The 24,513-nt window shown below is 39.6% G+C and overlaps 1 protein-coding gene across 5 annotated transcripts in view; it reads left to right on the top strand.

Annotated features, from left to right (window-relative positions):
- Nucleotides 1-3,212: 3,212 nt before the first annotated feature.
- dpy19l3 (dpy-19 like C-mannosyltransferase 3) overlaps nucleotides 3,213-24,513 on the top strand; it is a 58,835-nt gene continuing 37,534 nt past the window's right edge. For 2 of the 5 annotated variants that reach the window (XM_028014497.1, XM_028014496.1), the window contains exons 1-10: nucleotides 12,391-13,389; nucleotides 15,873-15,963; nucleotides 17,269-17,390; nucleotides 17,634-17,779; nucleotides 18,943-19,066; nucleotides 19,176-19,310; nucleotides 20,903-21,034; nucleotides 22,356-22,457; nucleotides 22,664-22,737; nucleotides 24,061-24,219. In XM_028014497.1, the coding sequence (XP_027870298.1) occupies nucleotides 13,087-13,389; nucleotides 15,873-15,963; nucleotides 17,269-17,390; nucleotides 17,634-17,779; nucleotides 18,943-19,066; nucleotides 19,176-19,310; nucleotides 20,903-21,034; nucleotides 22,356-22,457; nucleotides 22,664-22,737; nucleotides 24,061-24,219 (1,388 nt within the window). In that variant the 5' untranslated portion in view covers nucleotides 12,391-13,086. Of the gene's footprint in view, nucleotides 3,945-5,168; nucleotides 5,297-12,389; nucleotides 13,390-15,872; nucleotides 15,964-17,268; nucleotides 17,391-17,633; nucleotides 17,780-18,942; nucleotides 19,067-19,175; nucleotides 19,311-20,902; nucleotides 21,035-22,355; nucleotides 22,458-22,663; nucleotides 22,738-24,060; nucleotides 24,220-24,513 lie in introns of those variants that run through there. The other 3 variants (XM_028014498.1, XM_028014500.1, XM_028014499.1) reach the window with 3 other exon arrangements.

Raw genomic sequence — 24,513 nt, 5'->3', positions numbered from 1 at the left:
ACACATTTGTGTGCAAACTGAAATGATTTAAAGGGGCAGTATTATGCGTCTTCCAGACACATAGCACAATCAGTTACTTGATTGCACCATTTTATAACACAATCAAGTAAATGTTAACTTCAGTTATGAGAATGCTACATGTATCACATATGACTTCAAAGAATTTTGGCTTTGTAATTTAATGCCTTGAAATGGGGCCTTTGTCTCTTTAAAGTGTAATGAGACACCTATCGCCTCATCTGAAGGCTAAACCTCAGCACTGGCAAATTGTTTTAAATTCCAGCGCGGTGGGCGGAGCCAAGAGACACGGCCGAGTTTCAGGATGATTGGACCTTACCACAGGGGCCGCCTTTCATTGGCTGATGCCCATTCTACGTGGCCACGTGCGTGGCCGTCTCACAAACACACTTAGCTTCCCGTTAGCTAAGTACAGCATAATGGCAGAACTGATACAACTTCTACACCTTGAAGCCTGTCTGCTACACAGTCTTACGTTAGCTAAACAGATCAATATGCAATGTGTCTGTATCTGACATACACTAAAGATTTTATTTTAGTAGAAAAGGCTTTGGACTAAACTGTTACTCGTGTTAGCCACGTTAGCACCAAGTACAGTGTGTATCAACCCTAGGCACACTCAAACATTTGCCAACAAACCACAGGAATCACCCACTGATTTCAAAAGTAACCTACAAAATGATGAATGCCCGACTTACCCAGCCTTGCAAGAGCTATAGGCATCAGTGATCTTGTCCACAGCTATATTGATGGGTGTGTGGATTTGCCGTTTTCCTCATTTTGCTGTGATGCGCACCATGTTGGAGCATCGCGTGGCTCAAACACCTTGATCTCATCCAAAAAAGATGACATGAACTTCTTAGTTCCCTGTCCATTGTAGTAGCTGATATATTGTGAAAATCCTGTAGAAATGATGCACTAATCGAGTCAGAAATACACTGCAGAGAATCAGTCGAAGTGGAAGACGAGCTTTGTTTGTGAGACTTGCGGCCACCTGGGATTTTCTAGGTCGGTTGTGGACGGAGCTTGGTGGCGGGCTGTGATCGGGACAAAAGAAGTGATGATTGACACTTTATCCACTTTGTCACCAATAGTCAGAGCAGAGCAGACCCGTTCCACTCCATGTTCACATGGCAACTAAATCACACATCTGTAAAGCTGAGTAATATTTAGGTGTGTAAGAGCAAATGAGCAGCACAAGAAAGACTGTTGTATCAAATAGGAGTAAATGAAACTGACCGGCTTTAAAGTGCACAAAGAAGAGTTCCTCTTGTTCTATAATCAGAAAGAAATACAAAGGGATCTAACACTAAAATATGAATCTAAACTAAAGCACAAAGTTGAAGAATACAATAATGAACAAAAATAAACAGAACTAATAACTTTATGGAACAACCTTAGTGACAATTATCAAAGACCAAAAAAAAAAGAAATTGCATGACATTATCTTTAATTAATTTACACAAATGTAATGAGGATATTAGGACAAATATAGTGTTTTTTTAATAGAATTCCTCTCTATTATAAGAAAAGTTAATTGAGGAAACATTTCTATCATTTCTGGATTATAATGTGATCCAACATGCTTTTGCTGAGCCACTGTTTTCCACACAGCCGGGATTTCTTGTGTATGTTTGGATTTAAAATTGCTCTCAGTAAACCATGACAGGCACCAGATCATTTTTATTGTTTATTAACTCTTCCACACAAAATCATTGTTATCTTTCAATGCAGGTCTCTATAGGACACCCTCCAATAATCAGGTTACAGCTAGTCACCAGATGTTGTAAAACAAAATTGCTCCAGTTTTTCTTCCTTTGATTCACAAACTTAGAATACCTTCTGAAAAACATTGATCAGATTCTTTTTCGATAATTTACACAAGTCATAGAACCCTTTGAGTGTTATTACCTTTATTGTTTTAAGTTGATTTGTTGCTTTTATGAAGCTTTTATTTATCATCACTTATTAAATAGTTTTTTCCCCTTGAATTTGTTCCCATAAACAATGTCAAAAATGTCAATCTTTGAATAAAAAACAAAAAAGTAGAAATGAGTACAACAGTTTATTATTATATTTTCCAGCAACGTAAAAGTTTATATTTTTCTGTTTTCTATTTGGGTTTTTTGGTTTTGACACACATAATGTCAACAGTTTCTCACTCATTACAAAGAGCTTTCATCTTCACTGATGCATGAAGCTGCAGGAGGAAAAGGCCAATAACAATGCCACAATATCCAGTCCAATAAGTCCAATATCACTTGTTCCCATCATTTCATCACCAAGGTGAGCCAGCAAGCCAGCTGGAGAGTAATAACGACCATTTCGGAAAATGGGATGTAAGGTTTTTCTTTATATATATATATAAATTAGAGATAGAAGAAAATTGTAAAAGGAGATGCAGCTTGAAACCATATTATTTGACAGTGACCCAGTGATAGCTTAATAATAGTGACAAAATCATGATGAGCCTTTGAGAGCTCTAACTTTATGTCATACTTGTCCTCTCACACAGACGTGGGGTCTTGTCTCAAGGAAGATGTTATATATGAAGGACAGAATTTTTGCTTATTGCATTAGCAGGAATCGCTGTCTGGATAAAGACAATCACCATCAAAGGGAGACTAACAGCACAACACAGGAGAGGGTCAGAGTTAAGTTGTGAAAAGCAGGGCAGTTTTTGCAGGAAAAACATATTAACTAAAATTATAAACTGCCCATCCAGAGATATCACTCAAAGAAAAAAAAATATTGATGTGAAAACAATTTTATTGTAAGACTGCTTCTGTTATATTTCTTAAACTAATATTTTATGTTACCACAAGACGGTCTGTTATTCCTAATTAATCTTTTGTTTATTTTCATTCATATTTTTCGATCTCTAGTACTTTACAGGATCTGATGGGCCGGAAAATCTCTTCCACTGGGATGCAGGCAGTCTAAACAAGAACAGACTTAATAAAGCTGGAAATGTAGGTAAGTTGAAATCAAATACCACTTTAAAAGATTAAGCGATTTTGTAAAATTTTCTTATAATTCAAGTTCTATTTTAAACGCTTCATTTATTCAATTTGGTTGAACTTGTAAGTTTTATTCATGTGTTTTGATGGTAGCAAATCACAATAAAATCACCCATATAGAAGTAAACTTATAATATTTTAGAATTTTATTTTGAAGCACAGAACCGCCGACTTCCGGTACTGAAACACAGTGCCGCAGCCGGGTAGGATTGAGCAAGTTTTGGGAGAAAAAGGGGGAGAAATTGGGACGAGCAAGTGATATAGGAGGACGCTGGTAGAACAGGGAGACAGGGGGCTGCTGGACCGTCCTACCAGCCGCTCCTTTAGCCCGGAGGAGGGTGAGAGGCTGGCATGGACCGCTTGTAACCTAACGGAGACCGTTCCGCCGTCCGTCTGCAGCGCGAGCGCGCCTTTGTGTTAAAAAGCAGAATGACTGTAATGAGGCGCTAGCTGTGTGTCTGAGCGGCTCAGCGGGACTTTAACCCTGCCTCATTCTACTCTGTGTGTCAATGACCGCATCACCCATGTGTCAGCTAACTGCTGATGATATGTGAGCAAACCCTCCGGTTTAAAGATGGTAGAAATGAATGTGGCTCTCCGTTAATCTGGTCTCGAGCGGATTCTGACATTTCTCAGTCCGGCTGCAACGTGAGCAGGAAATCCCGAGCAGAAGGCCCGTCTGTCCCGGTGTTACACCGGCGCTCAGCGTTGTTTACATCCGCGCATTAAAAATTCATCGTATCTGCGTGGATCTCCTCACGCGCTCCCGCCGGTGTAAGGGGGGCAACATGACGAGCCTGCGTCAGAGGAAAGGCAGCAGGGGGAAGGAGGCGACTCCGGCTGCCGAAGTTCAGTCCCAGGAGTCCAACTGTTGCACCCATCACCGTCCAGACAAGATCCTGCAGGGTGAGTGAGAGTGAGTGAGAGAGAGGAATCCTCCTGGGACGTCGTCAGTCAGTAGGAAAACCTGATGTCATTAAATAACTAAAAGAGCGGTTTTGTTCCAATCAGCACTCCCATTAAGGCATGACTTTTTAGGACTCAAGTCAATGTGCTGCATCCTGCTGCCAGTGTTGAACAAGCTCTGCACTGGTGGTAACACCACTCTGCAGCGAACTCTTCAGTCAGAGCTGAGCCTTTCACAGGGACGTTTTCTTGTAGTTTTAATGGGTGATGGTGGTTGCCTGCTGCACCCAAGCCTAAGGTCAATTAAAGAAAGTGACCTAACTGCAGCCATGTTTCTGGGCTTTGGGAGAAAACTGAACCCGGAGAGAATCTACAGTTAAGACTGTCGGCAACAAACCAATTAATTGTGTGATAAATTAAAAAGTGCTTGATAATTTCCATTTGGACAATAGAAGTTATAAATATGCTCCCCTTTAATATTATTAAAAAGTCGACATTTTAAAAACGGAAACCCACTGTTGAGTTAGCATGGCCTCTTTCTTCTTTTTTTTTTTTTTATAAAAACTGGCATTTTATTTTGTTTTCACTGTCTAAGCTGAATGATTAATATTTTTTGTAGCACAATTTTTGTTACAGAGATTTCTTCACCCATTGTAATTATTTTTGTTATGGTAGTTTTGTTTATTTATATTGGTTATTGAAAATGTTTTCAAGTTCCAGCATTAAATGTTCTTAGAAATGAATGTTTTTTTTGTCTTTGGTATTGTGTATTTTAATTAGTATGGCATTATTATTATTATTATTATTATTATTATTATTATTATTATTATTATTATAGCTGAAAATGGTCTCTAAAAGACAATATTATCATTTATCTCAGTAATTTCTGTGGCAAATTATTGTCCAGTAAAATTAGTTATTGTGCCAGGCCTACAGATTTATTGGAGAACATTTCAACTCCATGCAGAATCACAGCCTTTGATTTAACACTAGAACCTTCTTTGCTTTAATGTTTTTAGGATGCTTTAGTCTTTTTTCCCCATTTTGTTAATAAGTTGATGAAAAAACCTTAAAAAGTGTGAAAAAAATCTAAATGATGAATTACAAAAAAAAAACAACAATGAATTGGTTTACCAATAAAAACCAAAAAAGCAAAAACCAGAAAATAATAATTTTTTCATAAGCTGTGGCCGCAAAAGACATAACATTTTCATGTCCTTGCAGGCGATTGGTCATGGGGCGCTATAATCTGGACATCGATTGGTTGGTCTGTTTCTGTGGGCCTGGGCCTCCTGTGCTCCATCTACATGGCCACGCTGCATGAGAACGACCTGTGGTTCTCCAACATCAAGGTAAAGGCCATAACTCTCCTGCTTTCTGCTGAGTGTTCTTTATGATGGATGTGATTCTCCGGTTCTGTTCAGTCCAACTTTCTGTCTGTCTGCACTCTGCAGTCTGAGCAAAGGGAGGCTCAAATTTTTTGCAAATCCTCCCAGTCTGGGAGTGAATGTCTGGTTCCAACTACCATGTTCTCTTGGAACCAGTCACAAGCTGGGAAGCCATTTGGTTTGTCAAAATTGGAAAAGCTCATGTGTAAAGGCTGAAATATTGCACTCAGAACTTAAGATGGTTTGTGTTATGTTGCATATTGTCTCGCAGTATCTCCACTGAGGCTTACAAGGGCACTTGTTAGAACAAAGCCATCACTCAAGTCAAGCTTTTGTGTGAATAAGTCAGTAGTTGTGGTTTCACACATCAGTGAGTGTAGAATAGGAACTGTTTGTTCACAAAAGAACAATTCACAGCTGTTTTCCTGATAGAATGATGGTGTACGGGTAAAGAATGAAATGTCCATGAGTTTGTTTGCATACAAAAATCCCTGTAGATTGAGGTTGATTGAGGTAGATTGATCCCATGACTTTTACATTTCAATGACATAAAACAATAGGAGTAGGAGCAACAAGTTCTAAAAATAACAACAAAACAAACAGGAACAACAAAAATGTTAACGTTAGCTGTGTTTCCCTTGACCGTATTATGCAATCTGACATTTCGAAAATGAATCTGCTTAATGGAAACATACTAATTTAAAAAAAACAACTTATTTTTTGATAAGTAGTTTTGGCCTTAGGATGAGGTGTTTTTTTTTTTGTGGCCATATTGAAATTGGTTTATTTTGCAAAACTGCAATGGAAACACTTTTGGCATCGTATCGAATCATGTGATCAACAACTGAATGTCACAGGCGCAAACCACGAAGAAGAAGGTAACAGGAAGTTGTTGGAGGATCGTGACGCAGCATGTTTTTTTAATGACTTATCGTGAACAAACTTACTCAAGTTTGTTCACGCTTCCTATTTAATGGAAACACTGTAATATAGAAATTGTGGGTTTTTTTTCGACATATGTGTAACGGAAACGCAGCTAATGACAAGAGCAAAAAACAGTGAAAAAGGACAACAATATGAGCAAGAAAAAACACAAAAGATCAGAATCAGAATGAATCAGCATGCCTTTATTGTCATCTTACAGAAGCACAAAAACATTTCATTTCAGCACAGGCCTTGATGATAAAGAACAATTAGCGCAACAAGAACAACATGGAGAAGGAGAACAAAATGAAAACGAAAAGAAAACTGCTGGAAGTTAAACACGTTTACCACATAGACAAACACGTCCAGGGAATTCTGACCCATCACACAACAGCATCGCATCAAGGCAATCTAGGGTTCAATTTAGGATTTTTATTGTCTCAAAGCTAATTCATTTTCTAACTGCATCTGTTACCATGGTAACCTGTGCTGGAAACCTATCCATCTCCACGACAAGTTCAGGAGGATTGACAGCTTTTCTTCTAATAACTGCCAGCAGCTTTTTGAAGTCAATATCAAAATGTGATAGTGTGGCAGAGTTCTGCTTCTGTTAAACTCTCTCTGTAGAGTGAAGAATGTCTTTAATGGGTTCAATACCTACATAAATGCTTGCTGTTGGTCTAACAAAACAATTTTTTACTTAATTTTGACATAATATTTAATTTTGTATTGCGATTACCTAAATTCAAAATGATGTGTACAAACTAGTGGCTCTAAGACGTCATTAAAACTGATCATCAATTATTGTCATGTAACTTTGCTTCTAATAGGCTCTTGCAGATTAACAAACTTATGTACAGGTCAAGTTTTAAAATTCAAATTATAGTTTTATGTTTTTAGTACCCAATTATAAGGAGGTCATGAAAACTTGGCTTAAAATGTTTTTCATTTTCTGCTTTTTGTCAAATAACAACACTTCTTCATCATGTTACAATGATACACCTCCCCTTATGCTGCGTTCTCCATCAGATGCCTTGGAAACGCATCATAAACACCTCATTGTGTAAAGAGATGATGGTTTTTCCAGGCGTAGTGCGGCGCTGATTTCTGAACTCAGCCAAATGGAAGCTTGGTTCCTCTGGGATAAAGTTTGCGCTGTGTGGTGCGGCAACATTGCCAAATATGAGGTCATTTTTAAAGGCCCTTGTAGCACCGCAGAAAAACATTGTTTTAGACTGACTCAAAGCTGTATTATCTGAGTTCACAGTCTGCATTAAACGCAGACAAAAAAAAAACATGGAAATAAAAACTCCTGCTGTGGGTTTTCTCATTTTGTAACACTGTTAGTTCTCATTTGTTTTGGTGGACAGACCCTGCCAAAGATGTGTAAAAAGTAGTGGTGGGACTCCATTGCAATTTTTAATCAAGTTAATTGCAGCATCTGTAGTTAATTAATTAGTTAATTAACTGGCTTTTTATCAACTACATATTGACTAAATGAGCAACATTCTGGATTCAAAAACAATTTTTTGTTGCTCAATTATTGAACGAGACATACCAGCTCAACAGCAAAGATATCTATTGGGTTTAGTTTGTTAGTTTGAGGTTACTCAACCATCAGAATGTATATAATAGCGCATTGCACCATTCAGCTGTGTGAGCAGATGTTTCAGGATTTGCTCACCGTGAAGAGGCCTGGTGGCTGCTGATTGAATTGCAGCCTCATTTCTACCAATCTGCCCAGTTTACCACCATCAGCCTGAAGGTCCTGGCAACAGAACCACATCATCTGCAAAATCGCTTACATTATATCCCGAACACTTCAGACCAAACACCTGTCTCTGGGGTTCCTTTACAAATGTGCACAAATATTGTTGATGTTCTGGTAATGTTGAAAAAGCTTTTAACTGCTTTAGCAACGTCCACCTTCTAAGTCCTCAGACTGTCTCCTCCATCGAGGATTAGGGCCATTTATTATTATTCAGTTGAAAATATATGCATAAGTGCATAAAAGAAATCAGTACACTAAATTGTTTTGGCAAGTTTTATTTGAGGAATGCAAAACGTTCTTTGTAAGTTCAAAGATGACTTTAAGTTCATAATGAAACAACAACCGTTTTAATTTGGGCTAAGAAGTTCATTTTTATTAAAGCCTGTTAAGCTAATGCATATGCAGATGGTTTTCAGCTGAAGATTTCAGTGGAATAAAGAGGTTTTTTGGGGGGGATCTTGCTGTTGGGTATGAAATTGTTTCTGTCCAACTGAATCAAATTGATTTTCTCAAGGCATCCATAAATATGCCTTATAATTTTGAGCTGTGTTTTATATCTGTATTAGATATTGGCCTAGCTAACTCATCCCTCAGTAGTAATGTATCACTAAAGCTGTACGTGGGTTACAGAAATATTTTATTTGTTTGACTGCAATCAAGTTACAGCCAGGGTCATTTTCAGTCATAAAGTTTTGCAGATCAGGTAAAAACGGAAAATAATTTTTGTTTTTTCCTATTATTAATATTACAGAGGCTCTGAAAACCTCAGAAGAAGAGCATGTGTTTACTAAGCTGAGAAAAGGTTATTTAATAATCAAAGCCAAAAATGCTAAAACTGTGGAAAAAAAGTGAAACACTAAATGTTGCCGTTAGAACTAAGAAAGACAGAAGCAGCAAAGTTTTTCTACCGAAGCGACTTGAGTAACTGACTAAGATTATTCACAAACATGAAACATTAAAGCTATTCTCTCAATAAACAGATGCTGAAGATCAGCATTATAAATAAGATGTGGTGTCTTGGTATTTCTCTCTCTCTTCTGCATAACATCATTAAACTCTTTAATAAATGTAGAAAAAAAATCATTGCTTAAAAGGCAAGAGAAAAAAAGCCAGCTATAACCAGACCGTAAAGTGATTACATGGGGATACCTGACTTGCTTTTCACAGATCTGAATTCATAAATGTCACTTACAACTTTACTGGGTAATAAAAAAGTCTTAGGTAAATCTTCTTCTGGGAAGATTTAACCTTTCTGAGCACAGAGCCATTCCACTGGGCACAGGGGAAAAAGTCTGTTGATAAATCAGATTTTCAGATGTTGTGTATCTGAAGCTGTGACCAAAGACATTGTTATTCTTCTTATCAGAAAGCTCTGTCTCTTACAGTGCTACTTTTGATAAAACTCATTGATACTTAAGATAGCAGCAATAATGTTTGTTTATTTTTTTGTGGCGCTAGTGGCTCGTATTTTTTCGACAGTAGGCAGACAGGAAGGAGGGTGAGGAGAGAAGACATGCGGCAAAGGTCGTTTTGGACCGGGAGTCGAACCCACGTCGAGGACTAAGGCCTCCAAACGTGGGGCGTGCTAACCCCCTGCGCCACCACAGCACACTCCATGTTTGTTTATTTTTGAGTTTAGAGCACTGTATGGTACATTCAAGCTCATGAGTTTTTACAGGAAATTTTGCTTTTTAGCAGGCTGATGCTAAAGCAGATTTTGCAGCCATTGAGAAGTGCTAGCAAGAAGGAATAGACAGCAAGTAATTTAAAGTAGACATATTCACTTAAATTCTACCTTTTCACATGTAAATCATTCACATATGGTCTATAGAAAGTAGGACTGCAATGCTTTGTTCTGAATTCCTGGTTATTCTAGTTCCTATTAAGGAGGAAATTTATTAGGTTAGCTTAAATTTTGGAAAAAAGCATGGCTCTCTTTTCCTCCTGCTAGCCCGGGTCCCGAGCGGATGTCGTCACTGCTGGAAAGCAGACGGCGAGGCGCGATGACGTCACAGAGATATAGAGTTTAATTCAATAGAAAACACCGTATGAATTTAACAAGAAACTTCAGAGTACAAAGAAGTACATTCTTTACCTGAGACAAAAAAATTAAAAGAAAAGAACAAAGGCGCCTTTGGAGACAGCTGGTTGCTTAAAAACAAAACAGGGCAGTTGTCTGAATTCTTATTGTTGCGCATTCCCTTTTCTAGTGAAGGCGTTTCTCTTTGTTAATATATGCAAATAGGGCGTACCCCTGTTTTGACCAACCAAGAGCTACCTTGGAAAAAACTTAGACCTTCCCCTGAGTTTTAATGACAAATATCAAGAGTCATTTTAGTTATTAAAGTTATAAGTTATTTTCACAAAACCTATCTTGCTCCTTTGCAGTCAGCTTCTCCAAAGATTTGAATCTTTGCCTTATCACAAACAATAATGAGATAGAAGTCTTTTTTCAACCTGTGAAACATAACATTCAAATCATTCCCTTTTGATTCCGATATTGTCATAGTTAGTACATTTTCAAATACATTCGATTTACTAAATTAGTACTTGTAGCTTGGGTAATATACTTTAATCTAACACACTATTGCTACCAATATTTAAAAGGTGTATCAGAAATTAAACCTAAGTGTTTCCAAGATTCCTAAGTTGTGATCAACTCCAGATGCAACTCTGAGCTCCTGGGAAACCCCCGACCTCTGACCTGTGAGCCGAGGAAGATATTCTTTATGGCCTACTAATTTAAAACCTTTCAAGAGCATAGTATTTTATGGCTGCTCTAAGTTACAGCCTTGCCAGGAGACTGTTTATCTCTGACCCTTTACCTTGCCTCAGCTTATCCTTTGTCCAAATAGGAATGTTGATCTACTTAACGCACATGGCATTAGCTTAACTATATTAAACAATCAAAAAATAGCCATATTACCTTAACATTCCACAGACTGTTTCAGAGCAGGCACGTTTTAGAGCAACTCATTTTTCTGCGGTCTTTTTAAATGTGAATGGGACATTTCACGCCACGTCCCCCTCCAGGTCGCAGAGTGTTCCACTCCACCCTGTTCAGCCATTTTTGTAGTTTTTACACCCCTTCCATCCATGCAAACCAACTACAATATGGAGTGTAGTTTAACTAGTGTTAAACATATGAGATACCTATTAAAACAATTAATGCTAAAGGATGTGAGGATCAACACGCAACATTCATGTCTAAAAGAAGCTTTGCTGTCATTTCAGTGTTATTAGCAGCTCACTGCTTTGCTGTGTATCTTCTTTATCAATGGAGAAGGAACTGACCCTCCATCAGACGAAGCCTTTCAGAAAATCCCTCCTGATACTGCTGGAGGTTGCTGAAGCATTCATCCTTAAATGGTCGGTGCAAACGGACTTTCTCCATTGATGTGGGCATATTCCAGAGAAACATCAAATTTAACCAGACACTTCAAACAGCCTCTGGTGCTGGGAGATGATGTAAGGAATCCTGTGAGTTAATGCATACTAGAACCGAATATTTTGACTTGTTTACTTTCAACTTCTGCATAACTGAATTTGGACTGCGAGAAAATATGGCGGATTTACAAAACTGATTAGCCAGAAGTCATGAGCTTGTTTAGCAGTTCCACAGCAAATACGGTGGCGTCATAGACAAGAACATTATAGCAAATAGAGAAAAATTATCAGACTAAAAAATATGACCCAAAAAGAATATAAAGATATCTATGCATCACTGGGAGATAAAACATTTAAATATTTTGCACTCCTAGACACTCAAAGTAGACAACAATGATTTTAAGGGCTAAAAACGTGGATTTTGCTCATTATAAGCCAAACACCTGAGGTTCCTCAGTGCCAGCTGCATGTTCTGAAGGTACTCCCAGCCTGTGATCTTGGTGGAACGTGGAAGGACAAAGTGATAAGTAGTAAGGAGTTTATGACTGATGCTTACTTACGAAAGCTGTTGTCCATAACAGGAAGTAGAACATATTTTAATAATCCTGCTTTCCTGAGACAGTGTGGTCCTGAGATAATGTTCTACGCTGCTGATTATCACCAGTGCTGCTGAAAACTGAGCTCAGTCGGTTCAGTTTGTCCTCTTGAATTCATCAGGTGTGAGCTCATGTCCATGTGGACTCCAGAACCCTGTGGGGGTTTATTTGGAGCATGTGCTCATAGCTTCACACCAGCTCCAGAGCCACAAATTCTCCGACAAATGTTCCCCACGTTTTCCGAACGATGTTCCAACACGTTCCCCTCGGTGCTCTCTCCCACCCTCGTCTCTCTTATCCTGCGCCTGTGTGTGTTTTTATAGACAAGAGGTCAGCAGTAGTCCTCTCTTCTTTTTTTTTTACTTCCCCTCTCCCTCCCTTCGAAAGGCTGCAGTTGTCCACAGTCTGTCCTGTTGTTCACACACTTACTGCAGCTCACTTTTTTATTTTTATTCTTTATACTTTGAACTGTTTAAAGATAGCTTTTTATTTTCACTTTAACCAGAAGCCGGGACATTTTTCTGCTTGAGGAAGGAGTCAGCGGTTCCAGTCGCGGATTCACTCATCCATGGATCCTTCAAGCAAACACCAGAGATAGAAGTTATTCAAAATTCATCAAGAGGACATGCTGACAGAGAGAAATGAAGGGGAGAAAAATTAAGTAGCTTTCACAAGGAAGGCACTCTTCTGAACTTGTTCACGGGGCTTATTCTCTTTGACCTCAGTATAAACCAGGGATTATCCGTATTCCTTATAGTTTTTGGTGAAAAGCCAGTGCTTGTTTTGCCTTGGGTAGACTCGAAAGAGGATTGGGAAGGAAACTAGCTCCTCATTCCCTCTGAGAGAGCTTTTGCATATTTCCTCTGGCGAAGAACTTGAAACGATTAAGAGCCGTTCTTTAATTTATTTGGAGCGACTTCAAGTAAAGGAAAAAAAACATGGCTTGTTGGTGTTTATCCATGTAATGGATTTGGATCTGTTCTACAGAGTATCTCAGGCGCATCCTGTTTATTTACCTGGATCTAACACATCAAAAGTTCCGAGAACATATAGATGATCTCCATTTTTCTCATGCAATGGATGTTCGGAAAAGAGCAAAGGTGAACCAGGCAGGGAGCAGCCTGGGGATTTTGCCACCCGGATCATCTGGAGAGAGATGCAGCAGTGGCAAGAGGACAGAGCCAGCAAGGATTAGAGAAGGAGTTTTCCCGCTTGGACGATCCGGTTCTTTTTCCGGTTCATACCTTCCGCGCCGGTGGCCTTGGCAACGGTGTGTTTCCATGGCAGCAGGGCTGTTCCTAGCGGTGCTACTGGCCGTGGCTCAGGCCTGGTGTGTCAACGCCATACATGAGAATCTGCTGTGGTTCTCTCAGCTCACGGTAGGAGACACTGCTGGAATTCTAGAAAATGACTCGCTTTGAAAATGAAATAAGGGGAGGCGCATTGTGCGTCGCTGTGTACAGTTGGCAGCACTAAGGAGTTGAGGTGGATTTGGTCAGTCATAAAGTGGACACACAAAGCTGTCACACCTCTCAGCTAGCCAATCACAGTTCCAGCAGGAGTTCCTACCTTTCTGTCTTATTTGTTAGTTGACCCATTGGGGCAGCTGTGGCTCATTTACCAGAGTCCTTGTCTTGCTGCTAGAAAGATGTAGGTTCGATTCCAGCGTCCTGCCCCTGCCACATGTTGGCGTGCTCCTGAGCATGATGCGTAACTCCAAGTTGCCTCCAGACCTTTGTGTTGAATGGTGTGGCTGAGTGAAAAATGTAACTCTGACTCAGAATGCAGTGGTGCCAGTGTTTTTTGTCTGAGCCATGTTAACTATGTTCAGGACATGTTTTGTTTTGGAAAGAGTCCCTCTTCGTCTTAGCACTTTTCACTAAAACTGTTAAGGTGAAGCAGTTTTTGTGCTTCACCTTAACTGTAGGTGAAGTATGTAGGTATACACATGTATGCAAAGTGTACATGTGTATAATACAAAATTTAGTATTTAAAAACTACATTTTGTTTAGTGGTGGGACTTGATAAATTTTTTTATTGAGTTCATTTCAGGTTCTGGAATAAAACTTTGCAAGTAATTGCATTTTAATCAAAAAACATATATTAATTTGTTATTTGTTGGTCATAGCTATTTGTGGGTGGCTGTTGTCCATAATAGAAGTGTATTGTAGTTGTTCTGTGTTAACACCTGTGATGTCCAGAAATTTTATTTTCTGCAATGTTTTTTTTATTTAATTTTTTTTAGATATCAGCCTACATGCAATATGTATGGAAGCCCATTTCTGCCATGAAATAAAAAAAATACTACAAAAACCCAACAGAATGTCATCATTTTGAGTTTTAAATTCATAATTGAGATTCAAAGTTATCATTTCTACTTTAAAGTGTCGTTATGTCTCATAATTAGGACTTTGAATCTCTGAATTATGACTTCTTGCAGTACTTTTATTTTTTCTTTTCTGGCAGAAATGGGCTTCCATAAATATGAGCTCATTCGGTCTGATCAGTGGAAGCAGCAGGCTCATACCTTCATCCATCTGTACATCCAAAGGTGTTATGGAACAGGAACAGAGTTTTTTTTAATAAACTAAGTCAAAAGATCCTTCCTGCCCACAGCATCATCATTCACAATGACTCTTTAAAGATATGTGGATGGTTTTAGTTATGGCAACATTTAATTTCCCTCTGACTGATATGCAGTAGTATGTGCTTTCAAAAAAGAAAGCGCCACGTCAAAGAAAGTCATGTTTGAGTCTGAAGTCATGATGACATTTATGAATTCTGGTTTTCCAGCAAACTAACAGGATACACATATTTGGCAGTTTAGGTTGGGACTGCGTGTGGGATTTTATCTGCACTTAATATTTATTGTTCACAAACTGGACCCATTGGTCCAAATTAAGTAGACAGTCTTTTGGTCCATTTAATGTCTTCTTTGCAAAAATCCAAATGACTGCCAGATGATAAATCAGGAGCCCTTTTCCTATTTTTTCTTCAGAATCAGGTTATACTTTGATTCTTTACTTGATTATTTAGCTTGTTCACCTTCAAAGCCCAGCTGTTCACATTAATCAGAGAAGTAACCAGGAGGTCAATAGTCACTGGATTCTTTTGTTCTACTTTGGAGTCCCCTGATATGATCACAAAAAATATATTTAGTGTTCATTTTACTGTTTATTTGTTTCATGGTGGATTTTCAACCTTAGTAATATTTTAAATTGAAACCCACATGGCTCCAGGCTTTCCCTCTCTCATGTACTTACTTAATCTGCTGATAAACTGAATGGAAAACTAATCTGTTCCCATTACAGACTTTTTATGGTTTTAAAGCTGACATTATTACTGGAAAATACCAGAAACCACATTGTAGTGCTTTGATATATGGTTTCATTTTTTACAGACTCTGGATTGCTGTTTTTATCTTTAGACGGACGGTAATGCCGGAGAACAGTTTGGCAGACGTCTGCTGAATTATAAAAACTGATTTTAATAAGGAAACAGGCTGCTGTTGTCAGAGGATTTCACTTTTAATCAAACGCTGATTGGAAATGTTTCCAAACTAAGTGTAGCAGACAAACAATTGATGTAATATTGTGGCGTGGGACGTCCTCAGTGCCGCCTCCTCTCCTTCTGAAGTGGAACAGTAATCATGCTTGGCGGGCGGTGGGAGGTAAGGAAGGGGTTCTCCTGGGATGGCTGTGTTACCCCTCTGATTGTTACCTCAGAGGGCTGCCAGTATATCAGCCGCTTTGCTCCGGTCCTTCTCAGTTCTGTCTTGTCTCGCCAGAAAATCTGTTTTCCACATCACGCAGAACAAAAGAGCTTGGATTTATATCAGCACATTCCCCATTTCTGTTTTCAGGAAGTGGAGAGGGAGATCTCCTTCCGGACGGAATGTGGACTCTACTATTCGTACTACAAGCAAATGTTGCAGGCTCCATCCATACAGGAAGGTATGGTCACTATGAACCACCCAAGTCTTCATCATCGTCTGCAGTTCAGCTCATTATTTCCTTACTAAATTCTCTCTTTTATTAATTAGTTATTTACAGCTGTAACAAACTGTAGTTAGAGAAGCACCGATCCTATATTAACATCTGTATTGGTCCTGATGTAATTCTAGTTTGAGTATCGGTGACAATGTTCCCAATCCATAAGATCTATTTGGTCTAATTCTATGCTTTGTGCTCTGACTGACATCATGTTTTATTATTTATTTTATATTACATTTAGAATTCCTAATTGCACTTTCTGACCCATTTGACTGACGGTTTATTTCAGCTTATATTTTTTATGTTTGACCAAAGTAGTCAACCTATTGTTTTTGTCAGTTTCAATTTCTTTCTCATTAATTTACATTGGCTGCTCTACTCCTAATTGCACTGACTAAACACATAAAGGTGTTTTTACATGTTTGATCAAATTTATGAAGCTATTGGTGTATTTCAATGTGAGGCTTTAAGTTTAGTGTTAACTGAGGTGCTGTAATGTTTATGTTTTTGTTTTTCTAGATAACCTTTCTTTATTCTAATTTTTGGTCTACCAGGTTAACACATCTGAGTCTGAGATATGTATTCTCTTACTACAGTAAGGACGAAGGAAGGATATGTAGCCACCTCTAGAGGGCGCTGTCGTCTGGTTGGATCAGGAGTGTAATATTGGTCTGTTTTGGGCATGTTGGATAATCTGAAGCTGGAATAAAATCTTGTAGATCCTGAAACTAAAGGATGAACAGAAAGCGGTTCAAGAGACGTTGCTTTAGGGGACACATAGCATCACCCTCTGCTCATCGAGAATGATAATATAAACTTTTAAGAGTATCCTAAAACATCTTTTTAATTTTTATTTTTAAAAAGTTACAAAAAACGTATGAATTGTTGCTAAATATTGCAAGAAAATCCACCAATATGACTGAGTTGTCAACAGTAGTTGCTTCTCTAAAGGAGGCGGAAGCGTCAGTCAGGAGACGTTACAAAGTAGGAGCATACTTGATAAGTGGTGTGTATATTCATATATCTGAGGTTTAGATACAGAAAAACGGTTCTGAGTTGACTTAAAATGTTTCTTTTCCTAAACACAGACATAAATGTACTGAATTACAAGTTTATTTGATAACTCTGCACAGTACAGCACACTTAAATACACCAATAGCTCCATAAGCTTGGTCAAAGATGTAAAAAAACATCCTTTATTGGTTCAGAAAGTGCAAATCGGAAGTCTAAATGTAAACGTGTGTGTGTGTGTGTGTGTGCTCTCAGGGCTGTCAGAACTGATCCATGACAACTTGACAGAATCAAAGAGGACCATCAATCTTTTACAGCGGATGAATATCTACCAAGAGGTGTTTCTCAGTGTTCTGTACAGACTGCTGCCCTTACAGGTAACACACCACCCACACTGCTCATTGGTAGCAAAAACTGACTCTGGGGAAAGCTTTTTATAATTTTTTTTTTCAATTTGAGCCATAAAATTAAAAAAAGAGTTGTTGCATATTTAAAACGGACCCAACTTTTAAACTTTAGCAATTTTCCAAACTGCCCGGTTCCTCTGCTGTCATTGTTGGCCTAACTATCAGTGCCTAATAAGCCATTTTCTTTTGTGTGTGTGTGTGTGTGTGGTCCAGGCGTATCTGGAGCCCGTGTATTTCTACATTTACACAGTGTTCTCTCTCCAAGCCGTGTATGTGATCGCTCTGTACCTCACAGCATGGCTCCTGGCTGGTTCCTGGCTGGCTGGGTTACTGACTGGAGTCTGGTACATTCTTAATAGGTGAGTAATAACAATGTTCTGCATGCTCACTGGGACGAGGCAGAGGAGAGAGCACCACTCTGAGTCTCTGTAGAAGTCGTGTTGCACATATTTGATAGATTTCCAACCTTCTCCCCGACCAGAGAAAATGTCAGTCATACTATAAAGTTTGTAGAATTTTCTTGTGACAGAGTAACTATTGCATAAATACGTAGTGGATGAAAAAATTATTTTCTGTTCTTACATTTTTTTAAATAAACATCCGAAAAGCACATCAGGAATTTGTGTTTAGACCAGGTCCAGGCCTCAACGTGGTAATCTCAATTTATTAATTACATAGATTTCTACTCCTTGTTTTTTAATTTTAGCATAATTAATGGCATTTTTTCTGACATAAAAAGGCTCAGACCAGAACCTAGAAAGGTTAACCTCTGCGTCAACGTCTATTAGTCAAAAGATTTTATTTCAATTAACCACATTTTTTTAATAGCCAGCTGCTGGCCATGTCCTGTTACGTCCTATTATGTGACCGGTGTCCTAAAGAAAAGTAATAAAAATGGGGATGTTTGTGGGGATGCAGTATTTGTATTATGAAATATTAAAGCTTTAAATCCTTAAAAGCTTTAGGATGAAAAATGACAAAATGTGATAGACTTTGATAATAGCATATACTTCAGTAAATAAGTTTGTAGATAGAAACTGATATTTGCAAAAATGTATTCGGGCAGCTTATGGTATATTATAATAGAAAGACACAGGGAGCCTGTAGATATAGTTGTCTGACACTGAGTAGCTGTGTTGATGGGTTGTATTACTTTTTATTTTGCTTGGACCGTTCTTGGAAAAAAAGGCATAAATTTAGAAGAAATTTCAGGATTATTTTGACTTTCTGTGCAGGTTGATACTTTGGTTGGATTTTTTTAGTAAACATTAACAGCAGAGGGTAGTAGAGGTCTCCAGCTCTAGGAAACAGCTTTGAGCTGAAAAACAAGCCTGGAGAGCTTGGAGCATATTAGGATGCATCTTCCAAATATTTGAAAACTTCACAGATGTTCACACATGATGACCTTAACTTATTTCTCAGGTTGTTTTCTGAGAAATGAGGCCCACAAACCAAATAAAGTTGATTTAAAACAATCAGCGTTTCTCCATCTAAGGGCTGCTCTTCTGCTTCCTTCTTTCAGGGTGGATACCACTCGGGTGGAGTTCACCATCTCCCTCAGGGAGAACTGGTCTTTGCCCTTCTTTGCCCTGCAGGTCACTGCTGTCACTTGCTACCTCAGGCCTCAGCTCAGCGCCTTGCAGCAGGTCCAGCTCACACACAAACCGATTCTAGGCGAATAATCTTAGTTATTTAACAAAGGTAGAAGCAGAAGCAGCACAGAATAAAGTGTGTTTTTGTGTGTTTGCTCGCCAGAAAGTGATGGTGTGGCTGATGTACGTGACCACATGTTGCTTCTGTCTGACGTGGCAGTTCAACCAGTTCATCCTACTGGTTCAAGCTCTCATTGTTTACATCCTGGACATCGTTGACCTCTTGACGACAACGCAGGTAGGCAGGACACAGTTCTCATATCTCTTAACCACTCCTCATATCTCACACTTCACTGATTCCATAGTCGGTTGCAAAAGTTAAATATCAACACAAACAGTCCCACCCATAAAGTGTCTTGAAATCCATTGATCAGTATCGTATCAACACGATGAGGTTTTTGCAGTAACAAGTGACAAGCAACATAAAGTTCACTAAAAAAACCCGTGAAGAATATTTTCAAATTGTTTTGTTTCATTTAACAGCAGTGATGGGTTTCAGTGATCTTCTTCCGTGTGTTTCTGGGTTGTCTGCATTCAGACCGCTACACTGATGTGTTAACATCTGTAATTGGCACCAAGTGCACACTTTTCCAGGTGAGATGGTTCAACACCCTCACTTCTCCTCCATTTTTGCTTAAAAACTTGATCTGAATATGCAGTGAGACTGATTTGAGCACAGATATCTATGCGAGTGAACGATCATTTGTGACGTGTGCAATTAAATCTCTCACAAATCTGCTGAACCTGCACTCCACTCTGGCACTCCTGCTCCTCAGATACGGAATTCCTGGAGGGTCAAAAAACACATACATCATTTAATGTGTCCTTCACACGCAAAGTATGTTTCTAATGTGCAATCAAAAGTGTTCACAACTTAAACTGTATGTGTATGTAAATGAACCACATCACCAGCCAACCACAGACGGTTGGTTTTGTCTGATTAAAGTAGTCGTTGGATGGTAAAGAAGCAATCACTAGAAAATCAAAATGCTGCACCAAGAGGCATCAAATACAAAACAAAATGTAAAGATTTAGGAAAAACAAAAGCATAACTTCATTGAATTTACTGTCCTAAGAATATGTAGTGAAGCATAAAAATATGTTTACTTTATGCATTTCAGAGCTACTATGTAATATTTAGCATTTTTACATTGACTTTTAGAGATAGGCCTAGTCAAAGTAGCTCAAATGCCACAATCCCTGATCAGTCGACTCATTTAGCATTATGCATGTTATAACAAATATGGTGGGTGTTCTAAATTCACACTCCATTGTGATGCTTCATTATTAGTATATTATTAGTTATCTGCTGCAGTCCTGTGCGGTCTGATCCACATGGCTTCTGAAGGTGTTCTGAGGGAAGCCGGGTGTGTTCTCTCCTCAGACCGACTCCAGGATAGAAGCCAGTTCAGGTCTGGCTGAGGTTCCTCTTTTACGCTAAAAACTCAAAAAGCAGCTGGACTAAATGAACCGAGAAAGAGGAACATAAGCATTCTCATGGAGGTTTTCCAGGCTTTACATTGCCCCAATAAAATCTGTCCTCATTTACATTTCACTTTAAGAGCGGTTTGGCAGCTGTGCTGACATGTGTAGCAATTCCTAAATTATTCATAGCCAAGCCAAAACTTTGATTTCTACTTGTTATTTTTTTATTGGACCAGTAGTTCTCTTTTGGGCTGGAATGATGCAAACCTTGACAAGAAAAGGAAAGACAGTGGATGTAAATGCAGACTGGCATAAACTGCAAACTGAATCCTCCATGTGATTGTGAAACTGCATTGTGATTGTTAGCAGTGCGTGGCTCATTCCCGGCTGTGTGTGTCTGCCCAGGTGACCACCCTGTACCTGGTTCAGGTGAGTGGTCTGCTGAGCGTTTGGCTGCTGCAGTTCTGTAACTCCATGATCCTGGGATCGCTGGTGCTCAGCTTCATTGTTGCAGCGCTCTTCATCAGACACTGCCAGGTTAGTACGTGTGTGAATCTACTCTGGCTGTCAGGAGGATTGAATTAATGATGACTTAAATAGTTCATTAGATCCTGTTGTTTGTTTTTCTTTGCATATGCTATTGAACAAAAGTAGTTTAAGTTTTGATCACAACCAGAGAGCAACACACCGCACCACTTCTCAGCTGAGTTCCTGACTTCTCTCAGATTGGATTTTGCGGAGTTTCCTTTCTTCTTGGTTATTACCGTACTCATTGAAATGCATACATACACAGTGAAGCTTTTGTGCTCTCTGCCTCTATCAGAGGTCCTTGAGATGCTTTTGCAACTTAGCAGGAATCCACCTGGGTCAACCTGATGTAAGAGAGCGTGAGTAAGAAGGTGTTTATGTTTGTTTTTTTCCCTCCATTCACCTTTAAAAGGAGAAATTAAATCATGGCCATGCTATTTGTAAAGTCTATAATGCCACTATTTATAATGGTTCTACTGCTCACTGTAGCATAAACAGGATTGTTTTACAAACCTCAGTAAGGATTTAGCATTATTCGTGCTGAACAACCAGAGATGTCGACTCCAGTTGCTCTTAAGTCACAAAAGTGACTAAGATGCACCGATTGGAGTTTTCTGGCTGATCAGCCAGCTTTAAAAAGCCTGACATGCAGATACGGATATTCTTTGTCTGAAATGTTGCTAAATATAGCAACAGTGCGGTGACTGTTGTTAACCGCAGATGTGCAGATGTGACCTGATGAGCGGGTCTGCCAGTCAGGGAACAGGTTATTCAAACTGTTTGGTTCACTAGATTAACAGCAGGTTGAATGTTTGCACCCTTAAGTGAAACTATTTGTTTTTTGTCTGCTGCTGTTCATTTTACGTGTTTTTGTGCCCAAACTACAAAGAAAATGTTTTTGCTGTAGCAATAAATTTAGAAGAAAAAGACCTCCAGAGGATTGTGTGTTTCGGGGAGGGGGGGACTGGCAGGTTTAGAAGTGATGTGGCCCACTGTGGGGGCTGATTCTACCGTACATGAGCTATAGAAGTGTTTTATATTCCTCAACCTGTTGTTTTAGTGGGATCCAAGCCTTAATTAGGAGTCAGGAGGTCAGAACTCCTCAGCCTCCCAGGCCTGGTGAAGGGAGGATCATTGCCCCTGGGCTGACCTGCGGGTGTGATTGCTGCCAGTAGCAGTTCCCTGGTTAACACTCGGTGGATTTATAATAAATGCCATATTTTCTAACAAATATAAAACATGTAAGAAGTGTAATTTAAAGTCTGCGTAAAAAGGCTTTATTATCTGGCCGATTAGATTTGAAATCAACACCATGTGTTTCGTCTTGCAGCCTGATTTGAAGACTGGAGGCCTGCTGGTTCGTCTGGCCAAAGTTCTCCTCCACAGCATCCTTGTTCTCCTGCTCGCCTTCATCATCAACTCCTTGACTAAGGTGCTCGTCTTCCTCTGCCTCCCCTCTCGTCCCTCCCCTGCGTTGTCCTCCCGTTCTCTCTCCCCTCCTCTCATCCTTTTCTCAACGCGTCTCAGACCTTCAGAGCAATGATGCAACGTTGTCCGCCCGGTTTCTGCTCCTGTTTACGCTCCTGAAGGCTGATCTCAGCCCAGACGTGATGACCTTATCTGTGCTTGTGTTTACAGAAAGCGCTTCAGCTCAGATCAGACGAGCACATTTTTAAATTCATCAAGTCAAAGTTTGCCTTGGGGCCGACGAGGTATGAACACATAAAACACACAAACCTCAATCCAATGCTTGGTTTTTTGCGAACACCTGTTCCCTAAAATCCCATTTGACTCGCATATAGGCTGAGAGTATATATACAGTCAGTGTGCTGTGGGCTTGTTACAAAACTTCCACTTGATCTAGAGTGACTACATTATTCACTAAGCACTAGTGTCATAGCACCTGCAGCGTTAATGTGTGTGAATAATAGATCGCGGGGTAAAGCCACTAGACCTCTCATCGATCAGTGTGTGTTGCCGTGTCGGGACGGCTGCTCCGGGCCAGCGAATAACACGGCTCCCAATGCGATGCTGCACAACTGGCCCTTCAATTATTCAGGAGATTGTAGCAAATGCGAGGCTCACTCCGTGCTCTGCTTCACCCTCAGCTCCTCTCTCTCTCTCTCTTCCTCACTCAGACTTGTTTCTGCTCTCCCACTGTTTCGTTCTCCTGTCCTTTCAGTCCTGCTTTGCATTTGTGGGAGCACAGCTCTCAGTTTGAGGTACTTTTCCAAGCCTTTATTTATCTTGAGCTGCATATTGCAAGTAGAAAGTACTGAGTAGAAAGTCGGATAATGTAGGCAGCCATTAGAACGCGTCAAAGTCAAGGTGACCTCACAGACTGCTGGCGCCTTGGACTGTGACTGTCTGACCAAGACAAACCTCTTAGTTTGAAGCTACAGAGCAAAATGATAGAATTGTAATAAGTGAGACAAAAAGTGAGCCAAATAAAATTGAAACAGCGGTCTTATTCTAGCTTATTTGCTCTGAGTTTGTAGCTTTGATTTCCGGTACATCGTCTCACATGAATACTGAATCTCGTGAATCCGTTGGTCCGTAGAGGGAAATGTTGCATTGGAGTCTATGTGTCAACTAAAAATCTGGTCTAAGTGTGAAAAGTTGGATGCAAGTGGTGTGTTTTGGACCTCTGCTTCCCCTGGGTCAGATGATGTGGAGCAGTTGACCAGGTGTTTGCTAAATGTGCTGATGTGCTGGGTTCAACACAGGCCTATACAATCTTCTCCTAACCACAACATATACTTCTCCGACCAATTACTATCAAGATAGATCAAACAACATTCAAAGCAATCAAATGAAAACATGTTGAACCCCAGATGTATTTTATGCTTGGTGCTAATGCAATGCTAACCCCAATTAGCTTTACGGGATGTGTTACTCTGCTGGAGCAAACCTGTTCACTCAGAGAGAGAAACTCTTCTTGCATTCATATCCACAGAGTTTATGCACTTTAAGTCAAATTTATAGCCAATCATACATTTTGTTGAGAACATCAGGTAATATCACCTCTCCTGCAGGGACTTTGATGCCAGTCTGTATCTGTGTGAGGAGGCCTTCGGGCTGCTGCCACTGGACACTCTGGAGCGCCTGGCTGGCACCCTGCTGCTGTACCCATACGTCCCCACTGTCCTGCTGCTCAGTGGCATGCTGGCAGTGGCGGTGCTGCACAACCTCAGGTACGTGATGCTCAGCGGGAAAAGTTTCAACATGAAAACAAGTTGAATTTGATTGTCCTCAATGGCTGAATGAGCTGGATAAACTGAACCATACTATTCAGTTTATCTAGTCTCTGATGGCAACAACTCATGCAGTATGGTTCTTAAATTTGAAGCATCTTGGAACACAGAAAGTCTCACAAACAGATCCACACACCTAACACACATTGTTAGGTGTGTGGATCGTCTTACAATGTGGCCATGATCAGAAACTTGTGCTGAATAATACATCAGTTCTTTACTACCTAAATATGA

Source organism: Xiphophorus couchianus, chromosome 4, assembly GCF_001444195.1.
Source record: "Xiphophorus couchianus chromosome 4, X_couchianus-1.0, whole genome shotgun sequence".
In the NCBI taxonomy this organism is placed as follows: Eukaryota; Metazoa; Chordata; class Actinopteri; order Cyprinodontiformes; family Poeciliidae; genus Xiphophorus; species Xiphophorus couchianus.
Note: the sequence above shows the minus strand (reverse complement) of the source record. Positions and strands in the feature narration are given on the sequence as shown.